The sequence below is a fragment of the Microcaecilia unicolor genome, chromosome 2 (genome assembly GCF_901765095.1).
Source record: "Microcaecilia unicolor chromosome 2, aMicUni1.1, whole genome shotgun sequence".
Lineage (NCBI taxonomy): Eukaryota > Metazoa > Chordata > Amphibia > Gymnophiona > Siphonopidae > Microcaecilia > Microcaecilia unicolor.
This window is the reverse complement of record NC_044032.1, coordinates 550,722,410-550,737,644: the sequence shown is the minus strand read 5'-3', so window position 1 is coordinate 550,737,644 and position 15,235 is coordinate 550,722,410. Positions and strand designations below refer to the sequence as shown.

Below are 15,235 nucleotides of genomic sequence, written 5' to 3'. Positions count from 1 at the left end.
TCATGCTCTGCTGCCCCAGATGTTGTCCTGCCCACATTCGAAACCCTGGTATAAAGGGGACCTTCAGCTAGGGTTACCATATGGCTCCAGAGAAAAGAGGACACAGTGATCCAGTTCGGGTTTTGCTTCCATTGAACGCAATGGAAATAAAACCCAGACTGGCTCAATCTGTTTTCCTTTTTCTGGAGCCATATGGTAACCCTACCTTCAGCTCTCCAGACAATGTCTTCACAGAATGGAGTGACTTTGGAGAAAGCATAAGGATCCTGCGTCCCTGCAGTTATTCCATTCTCTGTTCCAGGACTACCATTCTGATCTTAAGATTATCCATCATAATTATTTTACGGAACTTCTTCATAGAGCTCCCAACCATCCCAAAAAAACTCTTTTCGTTAGCCTCAGACCTGACTTCTCTCTCCTCCTCATGGTCTCTTCCCCCCTCCATCTCTGCCCAGGAATTTGTATCCTTCTTTTCCTCCAATCACGTCCCTTCATTCTTCCCTCCTGCCTCTCCTATTCTGGCCCTTCCCCTTCCTTCTTTTCCTGTTCATTCTTCCCCACCCACTCACGTCTCTAGATCTTCCTTCTCCTCATCACTTTCTTCTGCCCATTACTCAGATCCCCCTCTGGGGACTCCATCCTTCGTTCCCTCATGGCCTCACTTCAATATTCTGACAATGATCCAGTATAATAAAATCTTGCAGTCTGCTATAAAGATGACCTGTCCTCTGGATCCAGTACCCTTCCCACTGGTTGCCATTAGATGCCCATTGCCTCTTCTCTCTTGCATACAGTATGGTTGTCAATAGCCTGTCCTCTGGTGAAGTCGTCAAACCATGGAAATCCACACTTGTAAGTCTGATCCTGAAAAAATCCTCTCTTGTTCCTACTCTCTCTTCTAATTACCATCTTGTCTCCAATTTTCCCTTTCTAAGTAAACTTGTTGAAAAATCGACCTTTGCACAATTATTTCAGCACATGGAATCCTCTAACATTTTGCACCCCTTCCAGGCTGGTTTTCTGCCCTGATCACTCAACTGTGACAGTTATTGTCTCACTTCTTAAGGATTGTTACTCAGTGATTGATAAAGGATGGGTCCTACTCCTTATTCAATGGACCTGTCCTCAGCATTTGATCTGGTAAATCATTCTCTGCTCTTGGCTAGGCTTGAGTCTCTGAGCTTGTCTGATACGGTTCTTCATTGGTTTTCTTCTTTTCTCTCTGATAGAGCTTTTCAAGTTTCTCTCTCAAGTTCTACACTGGGCTCTATTCCCATTTGCTGTGGTATGCCACAAGGGTCTGTTCTCTCCCCACTACTCTTTAACATTTTCTTTGGCCCTTTAGCCATCCTTATCCAGGAATCCCTTATTCAATGCTACTTCTATGCTGACGATATCCTTTTGGTCTCCTCTCAGGATCCCTATAACCCTGACTTGTCTTCACTTCAGTCCTGTATCAATAAGGTTGTAGACTGGCTTTTGTCCCATCATCTTTTCTTAAATCAACAAAAGATTGTGGCTGTTTTAGCCGTGGGTCACCGCATCTACCCATACTACTACTACTTATCATTTCTATAGCACTACTAGACGTACGGAGCGCTGTACACTTGAACATGAAGAGACAGTCCCTGCTCGACAGAGCTTACAATCTAATTAGGACAGACAAACAGGACAAATATGAGATAAGGGAATATTAAAGTGAGGATGATAAAATAAGGTTTCTGAACAAGTGAATAAGGGTTAGGAGTTAAAAGCAGCATCAAAAAGGTGGGCTTTTAGCTTAGATTTGAAGACAGCCAGAGATGGAGCTTGACATACTGGCTCAGGAAGTCTATTCCAGGCATATGGTGCAGCAAGGTAAAAGGAACAGAGTATGGAGTTAGCGGTGGAGGAGAAGGATGCAGATAAGAGAGATTTACCCAGTGAACGGAGTTCCTGGAGAGGAGTGTAGGGAGAGATGAGAGTGGAGAGGTACTGAGGAGCTGCAGAGTGAATGCATTTATAAGTTAATAAGAGGAGTTTGAACTGTATGCGGAAATGGATAGGGAGCCAGTGAAGTGACTTGAGGAGAGACCTAATATGAGAATAGCGACATTGGCGGAATATTAGTCGTGCAGCAGAATTTTGAACAGATTGAAGAGGAGAGAGATGGCTAAGTGGGAGACCTGTGAGAAGCAAGTTGCAATAGTCTAAGCGAGAGGTGATAAGAGTGTGGATAAGGGTTCTGGTAGTGTGCTCAGAAAGGAAAGGGCGAATTTTGGTAATATTATAGAGAAAGAAATGACAGGTTTTAGCAGTCTGCTGAATATGTCCAGAGAAGGAAAGGGAGGAGTTGAAAATGACCCCAAGGTTACAAGCTGATGAGTCAGGAAGGATGAGAGTGTTATCCACAGAAATTGAGAATGAGGGAAGAGGAGAGGTTGGGTTAGGGGGAAAGATAAGAAGCTCAGTCTTGGTCATGTTTAGTTTCAGATGGCGCTGAGACATCCAGGCAGCAATGTCAGACAGGCAAGCTGATACTTTGGCCTGGATTCCTTCTGAGATTTCTGGTGTGGAGAGGTAGATCTGGGAGTCGTCAGCATAAAGATGATACTGAAAACCATGGGATGAGATCAGAGTACCAAGGGAAGAAGTACAGATGGAGAAAAGAAGAGGTCCCAGGACAGATCCCTGAGGTACACCAACTGACAGTGGGATAGAAGTAGAAGAGGATCCAACAGAGTATACACTAAAAGTACGCTGGGAGAGATAAGAAGAAAACCAGGAAAGAACAGAGCCCTGAAATCCAAGTGAGGACAGTGTATCAAGGAGTAGGCTGTGATCAACAGTGTCAAAAGCAGCAGATAGATTCAGAAGGATGAGGATAGAATAGAGCCCTTTGGATATGGCCAGGAATAGGTCATTGGAGACTTTAGTAAGTGCTGTTTCAGTTGAATGAAGGGGGCAAAAGCCAGATTGAAGTGGATCTTGAGATGAAAGAAAGTCAAAGCAACGACGGTGAACAGCACATTCAAGTATCTTGGATAGAAAAGGGAGGAGGGAAATTGGGCGATAGTTGGAAGGACAGGTAGGGTCCAATGAAGGTTTTTTTATGGAGTGGTGTTCCCCAACTATTCATATAATTTTGACATTTAGATACTACACTGACGTTCTCCACTTATATTTCTGCTACTGAGAAACAGTGGCTTGCCTATGTCGGCTGCCACCCGGGGCGGATCGCTGCTTTGCACCCCCCCCAAGCATATCACCCCTCCTGGTGCATCACCTCCACCCCCCCCCCCCCCCCCCCCCCCCAGTGCATCACCTCCTTGGTGTGCAGGGAGCAGACGTGCTGTTGTCGGCTCTGCCAGTTCCCTGCCCTGGAATAGGAAGTAACGTCAGAGGGAGCAGGGATCTAGTGGAGCCAACAGCTGCACGGCTGCTCCCTCCACCCCCTTGCAGTGTGCACCTGGGGTGGACCGCTCCCACCGCCCCACCCTTGGTATGTCACTGCTGTGAAAACTTGATTCTTCTCACTCCTCTAAGGACGTTCTGCTCAAGTGGACAACCAGTCCAGGCATCAGTAGGGAGTCGGTGTTTCTTCTGTTTCCCTACTCTTCCTCTTTTCTCACTATCTCTGCTAATTGTTTTCTCTATGGATGTTCTACTTTCCTATAAAGTATTGGAGTACCTTTCCTTTTCTATAATTTATTTAGTTTTGTAAACCACTTTGATGTGTTGTGCCAAAAGGTGGGTATACCAAATACCCGATAAACATAAACATCTTATGGGGATGCTCCAGTTTATATGTTCAGCCTGATTGACCTCCCTCCAAGAAACTCCAAGAAGCCGTCCCGTACTTATCTACATCTCCACTATCCTAACTGCAAGAATGTATGGTACAAATTGCTCTTCGCCTCCTCTTTTTGCTTGATGAGTCCACAATACTGGAATGCTCTGCCATCCGCATTAAGGGAAACTACCGACCACGCCCTGTTTAAGAAACTCCTCAAGACTCATCTATGTGATAAAACCTACTCAGCTGTTCCTTAACTTCCTGCGGTCCCTCTTTGGCTTCCCCTGTTGTTCCCCCCCCCCCCCCCCCAGATGTGCCTTCTCTGTTCCACCCTTGCATTTGTTTGATGTTCATTCTTTATAAATTGTTAGCCACTTAAAGCCTGCTATGTTGGGAATATGTGGGCTATAAATGTTCTAAATAAATAATCAAATTAAGTTATGCGTGTAACTTAGAGAATGACATGGGGACAGGGAACTGCAGTAACCGCGGGGATGGGGACACAGCTCGTGGGGACGGAGCAGGGTCAGATCCCATGGGGACGGGGACAGATCCCACGGGGGTGGGGCGGGGATGGGGACAGAGCCCACAGGGACAGGGACAAACTTTGTTCCCATGTCATTTTGTACTTTGAAGCCTGTTAATGAACTGAACTGTTATTTATGTTTGAGTGATGTCTTCAAAAATATTTTGAGTTTTTGGAAGAACAAGCAAACATACTGGCCACAACTAGCAAAATTTGCATGAGGGATCCTGTACATCCTGCTACCAGCACATCTTCTAAGAAGACAACTTCTATTCCAGGAGTGACTATGGAAGACAGGAGAGCTAGACTGAATCCTGAGATTGTTGATGACTTATTTTTCTACAGATTAAAAATCATAACAGTGCTTCATAGGGCATATTTTCCCCCTCTAGGGCATATAGAATGGGTTGTATTTTTTACCTCTGGACATTTTAATAGTGTGAATTAGATTCCTTGGTTTAGTAGAAATCACCCATTGTTGGGGTTGGAAGGGAAGAGGGTGGTAGTGGGAAGGAGGGTTATTACAGCTGCTCATTGTTATTATTGTTGTCTATTTGTAATTTATATACAATAGCTGCACAGCATATTGTTCCTTTTTATATTTTAATAAAAAGATTTAAATATAAAATCATGAGTGTTCAAGGCTTCTACAGATGAGGACAGAGCCCATGGGGATGCGGCGGATATGGAGAGAGGGCCTGTGGGGACGGAGCGGGGACGGAGACAGAACCTGCGGGGACAGGGTGGGGACGGGAACAAACTTTGTCCCCATGACATTCTCTAATGTAACTGCCCTTATTCTAAAACTTGCATGCACAAATGTGTACACTAAATGTAAAGTTGGGTGTGCAAATTTCTAGAATTAGGGGTTATGTGCAAAGAGAGCGCGTTCATAAAGACATTTGTTCCAAAATGAAAAATAAACCTGGACAATAAAAGGCACAAATATTTTCTGACTGCTTATCCCTAATAAACATCAGTTCTTGCAGTGCTGAGTGTATGTCTACATTACACTCATTGCAGTCAAATTGCTGCCTTTATTTTGCTTTGCTTTCCTTTAATGAGAGGTGATTCTAATTCCTATTTTATTTGAAGGAGTTTTGATGTGGGAGGTCTTCACAGAGGGGAAGATGCCTTTTGAAAGGAGATCCAATTCTGAGGTAGTGGAGGAGATTTCGAAAGGGTTCAGGCTCTACCGTCCGCACCAGGCCTCACTGGCTGTGTATGAAGTAATGCAAAGTTGCTGGCATGAGGTTGGTTCCTTCTCTTCTCCCACCTGTGCTCTGGTATGAACTGTCAGAGATCTGATGACCCTTCTTTCTTTCTACTAGGAATGGTTCTGTATAGGAAGAACATTTTGAAATCTGTTTTACTATAGTTTTTCTTTTAATAAATTCATATTTGTTTTTTATAGTCCCCTCCCAAATAACAAGTCCAACTAACAAGCAGATGTCTTGGTAGACAAGAGCAAGAGGGTGTTTCTCCTCCAAGTGCCTCAGAGCCTTCCTTACATTATCAGAGCTCACCACATTTTTGGCTTTCACCACCCTTTCTCCCTGGGCCCAAGTATAGCACCTATGACAGTATGATATCTGTGTGGTTTCTGATGTGGCTTAGAGTAGCACAGCAGTGCTTCAAATTATTCCTATTCCTCTTTGTCTCACTCTCTTCTATACTTTTTTCTTGTCCTCAACCATCCCTTCATCTCTCTTTCTCAGTTACCCCTCTGTTATTCTCAATTACCACTCTGTCCACCCTTGCCTGTCACTCCTTAGCCTCAGCTTCATCCTCACCTTCTGCCACCCCTATTACCCCTCTACATCCCCAGTCTTTGTCTTCATCTCTTCACTGACCTTTCTCTGTCTCTTTATCTTTCTCTATCAGATAGTGGTAACTATGGGAGCAGAAATGCTTCAGTCACCCTCTCTTTTCTGCTGCTGAAACAGAACACTGCATGCCAGAGAGAAAGAGAAAGGTGGCCATTGTGACAGGGAAATATGTTCTCCTTCCCCACTTCAAGTGTTTTGCCCCTACACATTTAGAGTGGAACTTTAGAAAGGCTGTACAAATCAGGTTAGGACATCTCGACTTCTGTCAGTAATTTAGAATAGGATCCATCTGACGACATAGAGCCTGTTCTAAAACACATTGAAGAATGTATGCTTATTTGCTGGTTATGTGCTGCAGCAAAATCCATTTAGAACCATAAATGTCTAAATTATCATTTGGGCAGCACAGCCACATAAACTTGTACATGTTGACAAATAAAAACATGAGTTGCCCTACAGGGTCAGAACAAGGGTCTATCTAGCTCATTATCCTGTTCCCACAGGTGGTCCATCTAGGTCACAGAGTCCCAAAAAGTGGTAATATTCCATGCTACTTAACCCCAGTGATAAGCAGTGGCTTTCCCCAGGTCTACCTTAATAATGGTTTATAGACTTTTCCTCCAGGAATTTGTCCAAACCTTTTTTTTTTAAACCCAGCTACATTAACTGTTTTTGTCACTTATTCTGGCAAAGAGTTTCAGAGCTTAACTATACGCTGAGTGAAGAAATATTTGTTTTACACATGTATGTTATTTGTTTTACACATGTATGTTCCAAAATACCCACATTACACATGTTAAGTTCTAGAAGATACACATTCATGGCAGCCAGTTTAGAAACATACACGTGTATTTTTCTGTTGCTGTCGCAGAGTCTGATATTCGTTTCTAGTTTCCCTTTTTGGGGGAGGAAGAGAAGGAAACCACTTCTAATCCCTCCAGTGGAGCATTAAAAATCAATCAACTTTCTTAAACCTAGAAGTCCTGGGTAGCAGATATAAATCCCAATATCAATCTATATAGCCACAGACGCGCATTCCCCTTTTTTAATGCATGTTCATATTTTTAGTGCCACCCAGATCACACCCCCTTTGCCATATGCACATTTTTTGAGTTTGCCGTGTATATCCTTGCTTTCTAAAAATTAGGATTTAGATGTGTATTTAATATACTTGTCTAAAAGCCAGTTTATGCACATCTAAAACATGAATGGTGCACCTAAAATAAGCAGTTCAGTGAAATACCGCCTAAGCAGAGGAGCACTGAGATCCCACGGTAAACAACAGAGAGTTATAGAAAGTGGGAAACAGACCAGGCTGACCAGGAACAAACGAGGAGACTTCTAAAGGTGGCAAAACATTTATTGGTGAAGACTCGACACAGCACTGCGATTCGGCGGTTAGCCTGCTTCAGAAGATCTTTTGATGTTTTTACATATACTATCTGAAGACTCCTGAAGCAGACTAACTTATCAAAAGATCTCCTGAAGCAGGCTGACCACCGAAACACAGTGCTGTGTCGAGTCTTCACCAATAAATGTTTTACACCCTTAGAAGTCTCCTCGATTGTTCCTGGTCTATTTCTCACTTTCTTTAACTGCATCTAAAATAAGCACCATTGTTTCAGCTTTGTTTTTTAGAAGCCACATGAATCAGTCTTCAGTCCTGCTCCAAGCTCTTTAGGTTCTGATGCTGTGTTGGGCAAAATATTGATGGCCCCAGTGGCCCACCACATTCCACTGCCTATAAGTAGAAGGAACTTTCAGACGTCTTTCAACACCAAGTTTTCCTGCTGAATGAACATGAAAACTTAAATGCGGAAAAACAACCTTAAAGATTTTATTTGAATACTTTTTTTTGAAGTAAAGATATTTTAGGCACACTTGGGTTCATTCTCAGGCCGAGGCCTCCTTTTTGTGTAAGAAAGCTCCCATTGCCCCCAAGAACCACCTGCAGGATGGTCGCTATTGCTATTAGCTAGAGGAATTTACTAAAATATATGTGATCTGATTCAATGCATTCAGTCTGTGGAATTGTATTATGGGAAGTTGAAGCCCACTCACCAGCCACATTTTATGATGGGTCATACAAATGCAAGTCATTGCGCCCTTGTAATCTCTCTGCCCCTCCCCCCCCCCCCCCCCCCCCCCCCCCCCCGCTCTTTATCGGGCCCATGCTGGACTGCGACTTCACATTGTTAATTAAGAAATGTTTTTCTTGAACTTGTGTCTTTCAGAAGCCTGAAGGTCGTCCATCATTTGCAGCTTTACACCAGACTATCACAGATTTAGCAGAGACTGGATAACTACGTAGAGATGAGCTTGGGTACTGCTTTACCAGATACTTTGTCAGGACGGGCAAGATTTTATCTTAGACTTGTGTAAATCCCTTTCTGAACAACACCTGGCAGTGGAATTTAGAGCTGTCCAAAGCACAGGAAGAATGACTAGAGACAGAAATATGTATCTTAATATCAGCTATACAGATTAGTGTCCATGCATGTCCTTACAGGTGATAATTGTATAAAGGCTTTTCTGAATGCGAAGCCAATTTTAAATGCAAAAAGCCTCTTATACAATTGTGTGGTCATATATACACATAAATGTACACATACAAAAAGACTGTGTGCACTTTTGCATGGACTCAGTGTAGATGTTCCTAGGGGTGTAATTTGGGCAGAGTGGAGATGAAGATATGATGCATGTGCATATTTTATAAATATACCAGTATACACACAAATTTATACCTTCGGAGCAGGTGCTATTTGGGCCCATTTTAAAAAGGAGCATAGGTGCTTGTGCTACCTGCCTAAAATAGATGCCTTCTGTGACAAGGCAAACCCCAGAGATTCCCCAATGAAGCAGTTGAGCCCAGAACTATGGGTCCCAGAAGTCCTTGCAAGAATGAGAGAAGAGAGTAGTCCTAAAAAAATGGAATGGATTCCCAGCCCCAGCAGGGGGAGCAATGTCTTGAGGCAGGGTGAACCTGTTACTCCCTTCCCCACTAGAGGGAGAGGGAAGGATGAAGCTCAGTTTCCCTGGCTTCGCCATCAATATATAATTCCCCCCAGCTGTGAGAAGGGGAGAGCAGATTTCCTGGAGGCTCTCAGTCACCAGGAGAGAGGGGAGATGAATGGAGAGAGAGATTCCATGGAGTATGTGGAGGAAGGAAGTAGCCTGCCACTAGAGCTGCCTAAGGGAGAGGAGCCAGCTACCATGGAGTGGGAGAATTCAAAGGTTGCCCTGCCCAGCACTTGAAGGCAGTGGAGAAGGCCACACCGGGCGTGGTGCTGAGAGGTGGGAGAAACTGCCAACCCTGCTCCTTGGCAGGGTTCCCTCTGTGCTGTGAAAAGGCAGGTGATTTGTGGTACTGGTTTGATGTGCAAAGACTGTCCATGAAGATTTGTTCTGAACTGTTGTGAAATATTGGAAGTGTGCTGAACTCTTACTACACCCTTCTGAAGGAGGGGAAAGGGAAAGCTAATGCCCTAATAGAAGGCCTGAGGTCTTGAGGAGCTGAGCATTTGCTGAGGTATTTTGGGACCTGGACTGTACCTTTTTTTCTTTTGAAGATTATCTTATGAGGACTGTACCTTTTTCTTTTGAAGACTATATTAAGAGGGCTGTACCTTTTGCTTTGAAGAATATATTATGATTTTTGTATGAAATTGCCTTGATAATAAAATACTTTGGCCCTGAGTCCCAGTGTCAGCAGCATTCTGTCCTGGAACCCTGGGAGCCCCGCAGGCTTGCTGGCTCTACCCAAGAGGCGGAAGCGGACCCCCCCCCCCCTTTACAATGGCACCCCAGATGGGACCGAGACTGTGAACCACGGTGAAGAGGTGTTTGCAGTGGACCCTAGCTTCCCTTATCAAGGAGCAGACCAGTGGTCACCCAAGGTAAGCAGTACCTAGGGAGGGCCATGGCTGGATAGGGAGAGCAGCTAAGGGAGCAAAAGCCAGGAGGTATAGGACCCAGGCTGTATTCTTAAAGGGGCCCCACAGAGGTTAAGGGAAAAAAAAAGTACCGCACTTGGGGGTTTTTTTCTCTCTGCTTTACAGGGTCTTCGCCACCGAAGATGGAACAGAAGGAGTTGCTGCATTGGATGGCAGCCCAATTTCAGAAGCAACAGGAAGGCTCGCAGCAGGCTTTACACCAGGTGGTAGAGGCTGCGAAGGAGCAGCAGGGACCCCTCTTTAAAGCCCTGCAAGCCCAGATGCAGGTGATGGAGGACTTGACACAGAAAGTTGCAGCACACGTCACTCCTGAGTATTCTCCTATGGCGGTAGGAACTACTACCTATGGGCCTTTGTCATTGGCAAGATGGGAGAAAAGGATGATGTGGAGGACTTTATGGTAACTTTTGAGCGTATTGCTAGGGCGGTAAAATGGCTGCCAGAGCAGTGGGCTGTGAGGCTGGCTGGCTGTTTAACTGGGGAGACTAAGGGGCCATATCCCCAGCCCAAGCCTTGGACTATGGACAGGTTGTTGCTGCCATTAAAGGTAGGCTGGGGTTAACCAAGGATTATTACTGGAGACTCTTCCAGGAGACAGCCCTAAGGGGGGAAGAGAGACCCCAGGCCTTAGCACAAAAACTCAAAGATCTGGTTTGCAAATGGTTGAAGCCAGATAAGAAAACGGCAGAACAGGTGGTAGAGGAGATAGTGGTGGAACAATTCCTCTTCACTATACCCGGTTCTGTGTGAGAGTGGCTTATTAGGCAAGGAACTCGCTCCCTAGAGGACGTGACTAGGGGAGCAGAGTTGTATTATGAAGCAGAGAAACTCCCCCTTAATCCCTTTTCCACTCGCAGCCAGGGGCCTTTGGGCCAGATAGGCTCCCCAGCCCGGGAAAAGGAGTGAGAGCAGGGAAGGAGGATCTTGGAGCCCCAGCCAAGCAGAAGGTGTTTCCAGTGTGGGAAGGGGGCCATTTCCTTCGGGATTGTAGAGAAAAAGTAGGATTCATGGGTCAAATAGGAAGGGACCAGGAATCCTTTTTCTTCCACGAAGTCCAGTTGGAGGGAATCTCAGTAAAGGCACTTTTGGACTCTGGGGCTAACCAATCCATGTTACCCAGGTCTTTGTGGAATAGGATAAGGAGTAACATTAAAGATGGTGAGGGGAGGTATCGTGGCACTATACGCAGTACGTGCATTCATGGGGCCACTACCATATACCCGGTATTTAGAATAGGGCTCCATAGCCCCCTCTTTAATCGACGGTTGAATTAGGAAGGTTAATGCTATCTCTGCACTGGTTACAGAGTCTGGCTTTCTTAGAGGTTTTGATTTCATTTATTATCTGCATGTTTATTTCTCATTTATAGCTCCTTATTCTGTACTAGGTGAGAATATATCTGTGCTCTTCATGAGTGACTAAGGTGAAAGGTTCTGTCAGTATATAGTTCCTGTGTAGAGATCTGTAACCATTCAGCTTATTCTTGCTTCCCAGTAGTAGATATACAGATGCTTTAGGATGTGCGATAATATATACAGAGCTGTCCTACATCTATATCCGAAGAGAAGGAAAGTGACTGATGGGGAAGCTAAGTTAAGGTTTGTGAGGAGATGACAGGAAGAATATGGAAAATGGATATCTGTAGCTCTTCTCATCCATCCCTGTTGTCACCGGTATAAATAATGTATTTTCTGGATTGGCTATGAGATTGAGATGTGGCAGGGGGTGGAGCCAGGAGCAGAGTGGGTGGGGCTTAGTGGAATGGGGCAAGTCTAGAGTATGTACTAAAATCTCCTTCTCAAAAACTGAGCCCCCTTGGAAGCTCTGATCCTAGTGCATTATTATATTACATTACATTTCATGCTTATATGCTGTACATACCAAAAATGGAAACCAAACGAAGCAGATACGTATGTGGAAAACAATATTTAATAAATATAGATCAATAAAAAAATTAGCAAGCCCGACACAGGCCATGTTTCACCCAACTGGGCTGCATCAGGGGCTAATAAATATCTGTACGATCATATAATCTCCACTTGAATATCTATTTGTTGAACTCACAATTGAACTGCACAAAAAGCCATGAATCGACATATGCCACCATAAAAATCAGATTTTTATGGTGGCATATGTCGATTCACAGCTTTTGAAAGATTCTTTTTCGTGAAGTGCCATCTGTCAACCTCAGGCACAGGACATGGAACATGGCAGCACTTGAGCATGAGCCTGTGGTTAAAAACCCTGCACCGGAGCTGAATCCATTTGGAGCCATCTTTGGCTTGTATATGATTCAGGTTTAGTCTCCAGCATCGTCTGCTGCTCTTGACAAGATGGACTAAGATGGATTGTAAGCGCCCTTCCTGATGCAGCCATAAGGTTGGCGAAACAAGGCGCTCTTGTTGGAGGGCTGGCGCTGTTCGCCGGTTGAAGATTTGGAGGGCTGGTCTTTTTTCATCAGCTGAAGATTTGTTGTAAGGCTCCGGAGACCTTATCGGGGGAATGTTTTTTGCGAAGCAGCCTGTTTGAATCAAGCTAAGTAATGTTTAGGTTTATCCTTTTGCTGCTTTGGGAGTTTATATGTTTAGGTAGGTAGGTGGATCCTTGCCTGACAGTTTCCTTTGAGTGTTTCTATTTTTTTCCCCCAGGGTGCTCTATAGGTAGTCTTCTTTTTTTAAGGCTGGGGGTAGTCTGGGCGGGTTAGTTTAGGTTAGGTGCTCATTCAATTTATAGGTACAAGAAGGAAAGAGAGTTTTTTTCATCCCATTCGTTTTTTACCTCAGTTAATTTGAGCTTTTTTGTCTGGGTGTTTTTTCTTTTTTTCCTTCTTGGGAGGAACCTATGATATTAATCTACTCCATATTATACAAGGTGTGTTTAAATTCCGTTGGAATGGTCCCTTGTTTGGAGGTTTGAGGTTCCATTTGGTATAGTTATTATATGCAGGGGGAAGTTTTTTCCTCTTAGTGGAATGGGACACCCTCAAACTAACCTGGCATACAATACAAACTCCTCTTATTGGGTATGTATCACTAATACCACATCTGCTTATGTGTAATACATTTGGTACTTTTCTGGTTCACATGTTATAAATTTGTATGTTTGTAACCTTGTTTTTCTCAATGAAAACTCAATAAAAAATCACTGCCAGTGTCACAAGCAAAATTACTGAACATTCTCTTTACCATCACCCAAAAACACATCCTTTCAAAACTGGAAATCTGCACACCATTTGAACATTCACTGTTGGTGGAATACAGTTCTACAACATCAGAAAATTGAGTTTGCACTGGCAGAGAAATTTCGAACGACAGTCTCCACAAGAAAAACCTGGTCACCAGTAGAAAACTATCTTCAATCTACTCAGATGTAATGTTGACCCATCATTTGAGACTTATACTGTAAACACATAGGCACCTCTCTTCCCTGTCCTCTGAATTTCTTTTTAGTTCTACAATCCCCTCCTTTACTGTTTCTTGTCATTGTTATATTTGGAAAACTAATAAAATATTTTGAAAAAATAAAGCTTTATATAAGTGAGAAATCCCCTCCTACTTCTCCCACCCTGCAACACTATCTCTAAAGAAGCTTCTTCAGCTCCCAGCTCTGATATGGCCTCACGCTGTAAAAAGGCCCTAATCTGTCTATATTGATATTGCTCCTTAAAGTCTATTTCATATTCTTCTTGGAAGTCTGCAAAAGGTAGAATATGGCCATCCTCCAGAAGTTGCCCCAAAGTTCAAAGGCCTTTAGCATCCCAATTTCTATAAGTGGGGTCCTCCCTACCTGGTCCAAAGCTCTCTACAAATTGAATAGAGGTAGAAGCAAAATATCTCCTGCCTTTGAAAAGCTTAATTCTTTGCTGTCACCATAAAATTAACAGAGTACTTATATAAGGAGTAACCTTATGCTGCAATTGGCCGAACTCATGGAGCAAGAGCCAGGGGCAACAACAGGAAACAAACCCCTACAGTGAATCTAGATGCAAAGAGACATGTAGGGGATGAGAGAGAGCCAGGGAACAGCCCACACAGGAACACCCCTTAGTAATGATTGCTCCAAATGAACCCAGCTTTTGCTATTTCCCACCTGCCACACAGATAAAGTTGAGGTTGAGCTGCAACATAGTACAGTATAGACAAATGTTTGGCAGAGCCACCCCCCCCCCCCAACTTCTAAGGTTTTAAAAGGGTTGCCCTTTGAACCCTAGGTGACTTGCGCCTCCAAATATAAGAAAAAAACCCTTCTATGTAGCTTCTGAAAAAACTGAGCCAAATGGGAAACAGGGGAGGGCTGTAAATAAACACAAAAGCTTAGGTAGAATATCGTTTTGACTGCATTGACTCTTCCAAACCAGGAAACAGTCATCCTTCTCACCTATCTAATTCAAACCAGAGCTTCCTGAGGAGTGGAGGATAGTTAAGTTGAAATAAACGAGAAGGCTCAACTACTAAATTTACTCCCAAATAATTTATATGAGATTTAGCCCAAGCAAAGGAAAAGTTATTCAAGAATTGCTGCAATTCACCTTGCCTGAGATTGTTTTAAAAGTTCTGATTTGGTTAAATTAACCTTGACCCTTGAAATGCACCCACATTTTTCTATAACATCCATCACTTGGGGCAAAGACTGGGAGGGGTAAAGGGGTGCTATGGTAAAGAAAGCATCATCTGCAAATAGCACTCTATGCCTCTAATAAATTCTCACTCTCGCAGTACCTGAGCAAGGGGCTCCATTGTAAGAGCAAACAGCAAGGATGACAGCGCACACCCTTGTCAAGTACCTCTAGCCAATTCAAAAGGCTCAGAGCACACTCCGTTGACCTGCATAGCTGCCAAAGGCCTTCAATAGTCTTGCGCTAGGCCACATATCTACCCAAAATGCTCACCTTTTCCAAAACTTTAAACATATACGACCATAAAACCCTATCAAAGGCCTTTTTTTTTTGCATCTATAGAAAGAACCACTGGTGGAGTATGAGTTCTCTGCCAAATCAGATGTAGGACCCTCCTAATATTGTTGAAAGTTTGGCAGCCTGCTACAAATCCCGATTGGTCAAACCTAACTAGTTTCGGCAATGCTCCTTGCAAATATTGAGCCAAAATCTTAGTAAAGACATTATAATCCATATTCTACAGGGATATGAGTCAGT

General features: G+C 43.7%; 1 protein-coding gene across 1 annotated transcript in view; it reads left to right on the top strand.

Moving 5' to 3' along the window:
• LOC115462641 (tyrosine-protein kinase TXK-like) overlaps positions 1–9,036 on the top strand; it is a 108,149-nt gene extending 99,113 nt beyond the window's left edge. Inside the window, exons 14-15 of the mRNA XM_030192638.1 lie at positions 5,397–5,554; positions 8,365–9,036. Of these exons, the coding sequence (XP_030048498.1) occupies positions 5,397–5,554; positions 8,365–8,433 (227 nt within the window). The 3' untranslated portion in view covers positions 8,434–9,036. The remainder of the gene's footprint in view (positions 1–5,396; positions 5,555–8,364) is intronic.
• Positions 9,037–15,235: the final 6,199 nt, after the last annotated feature.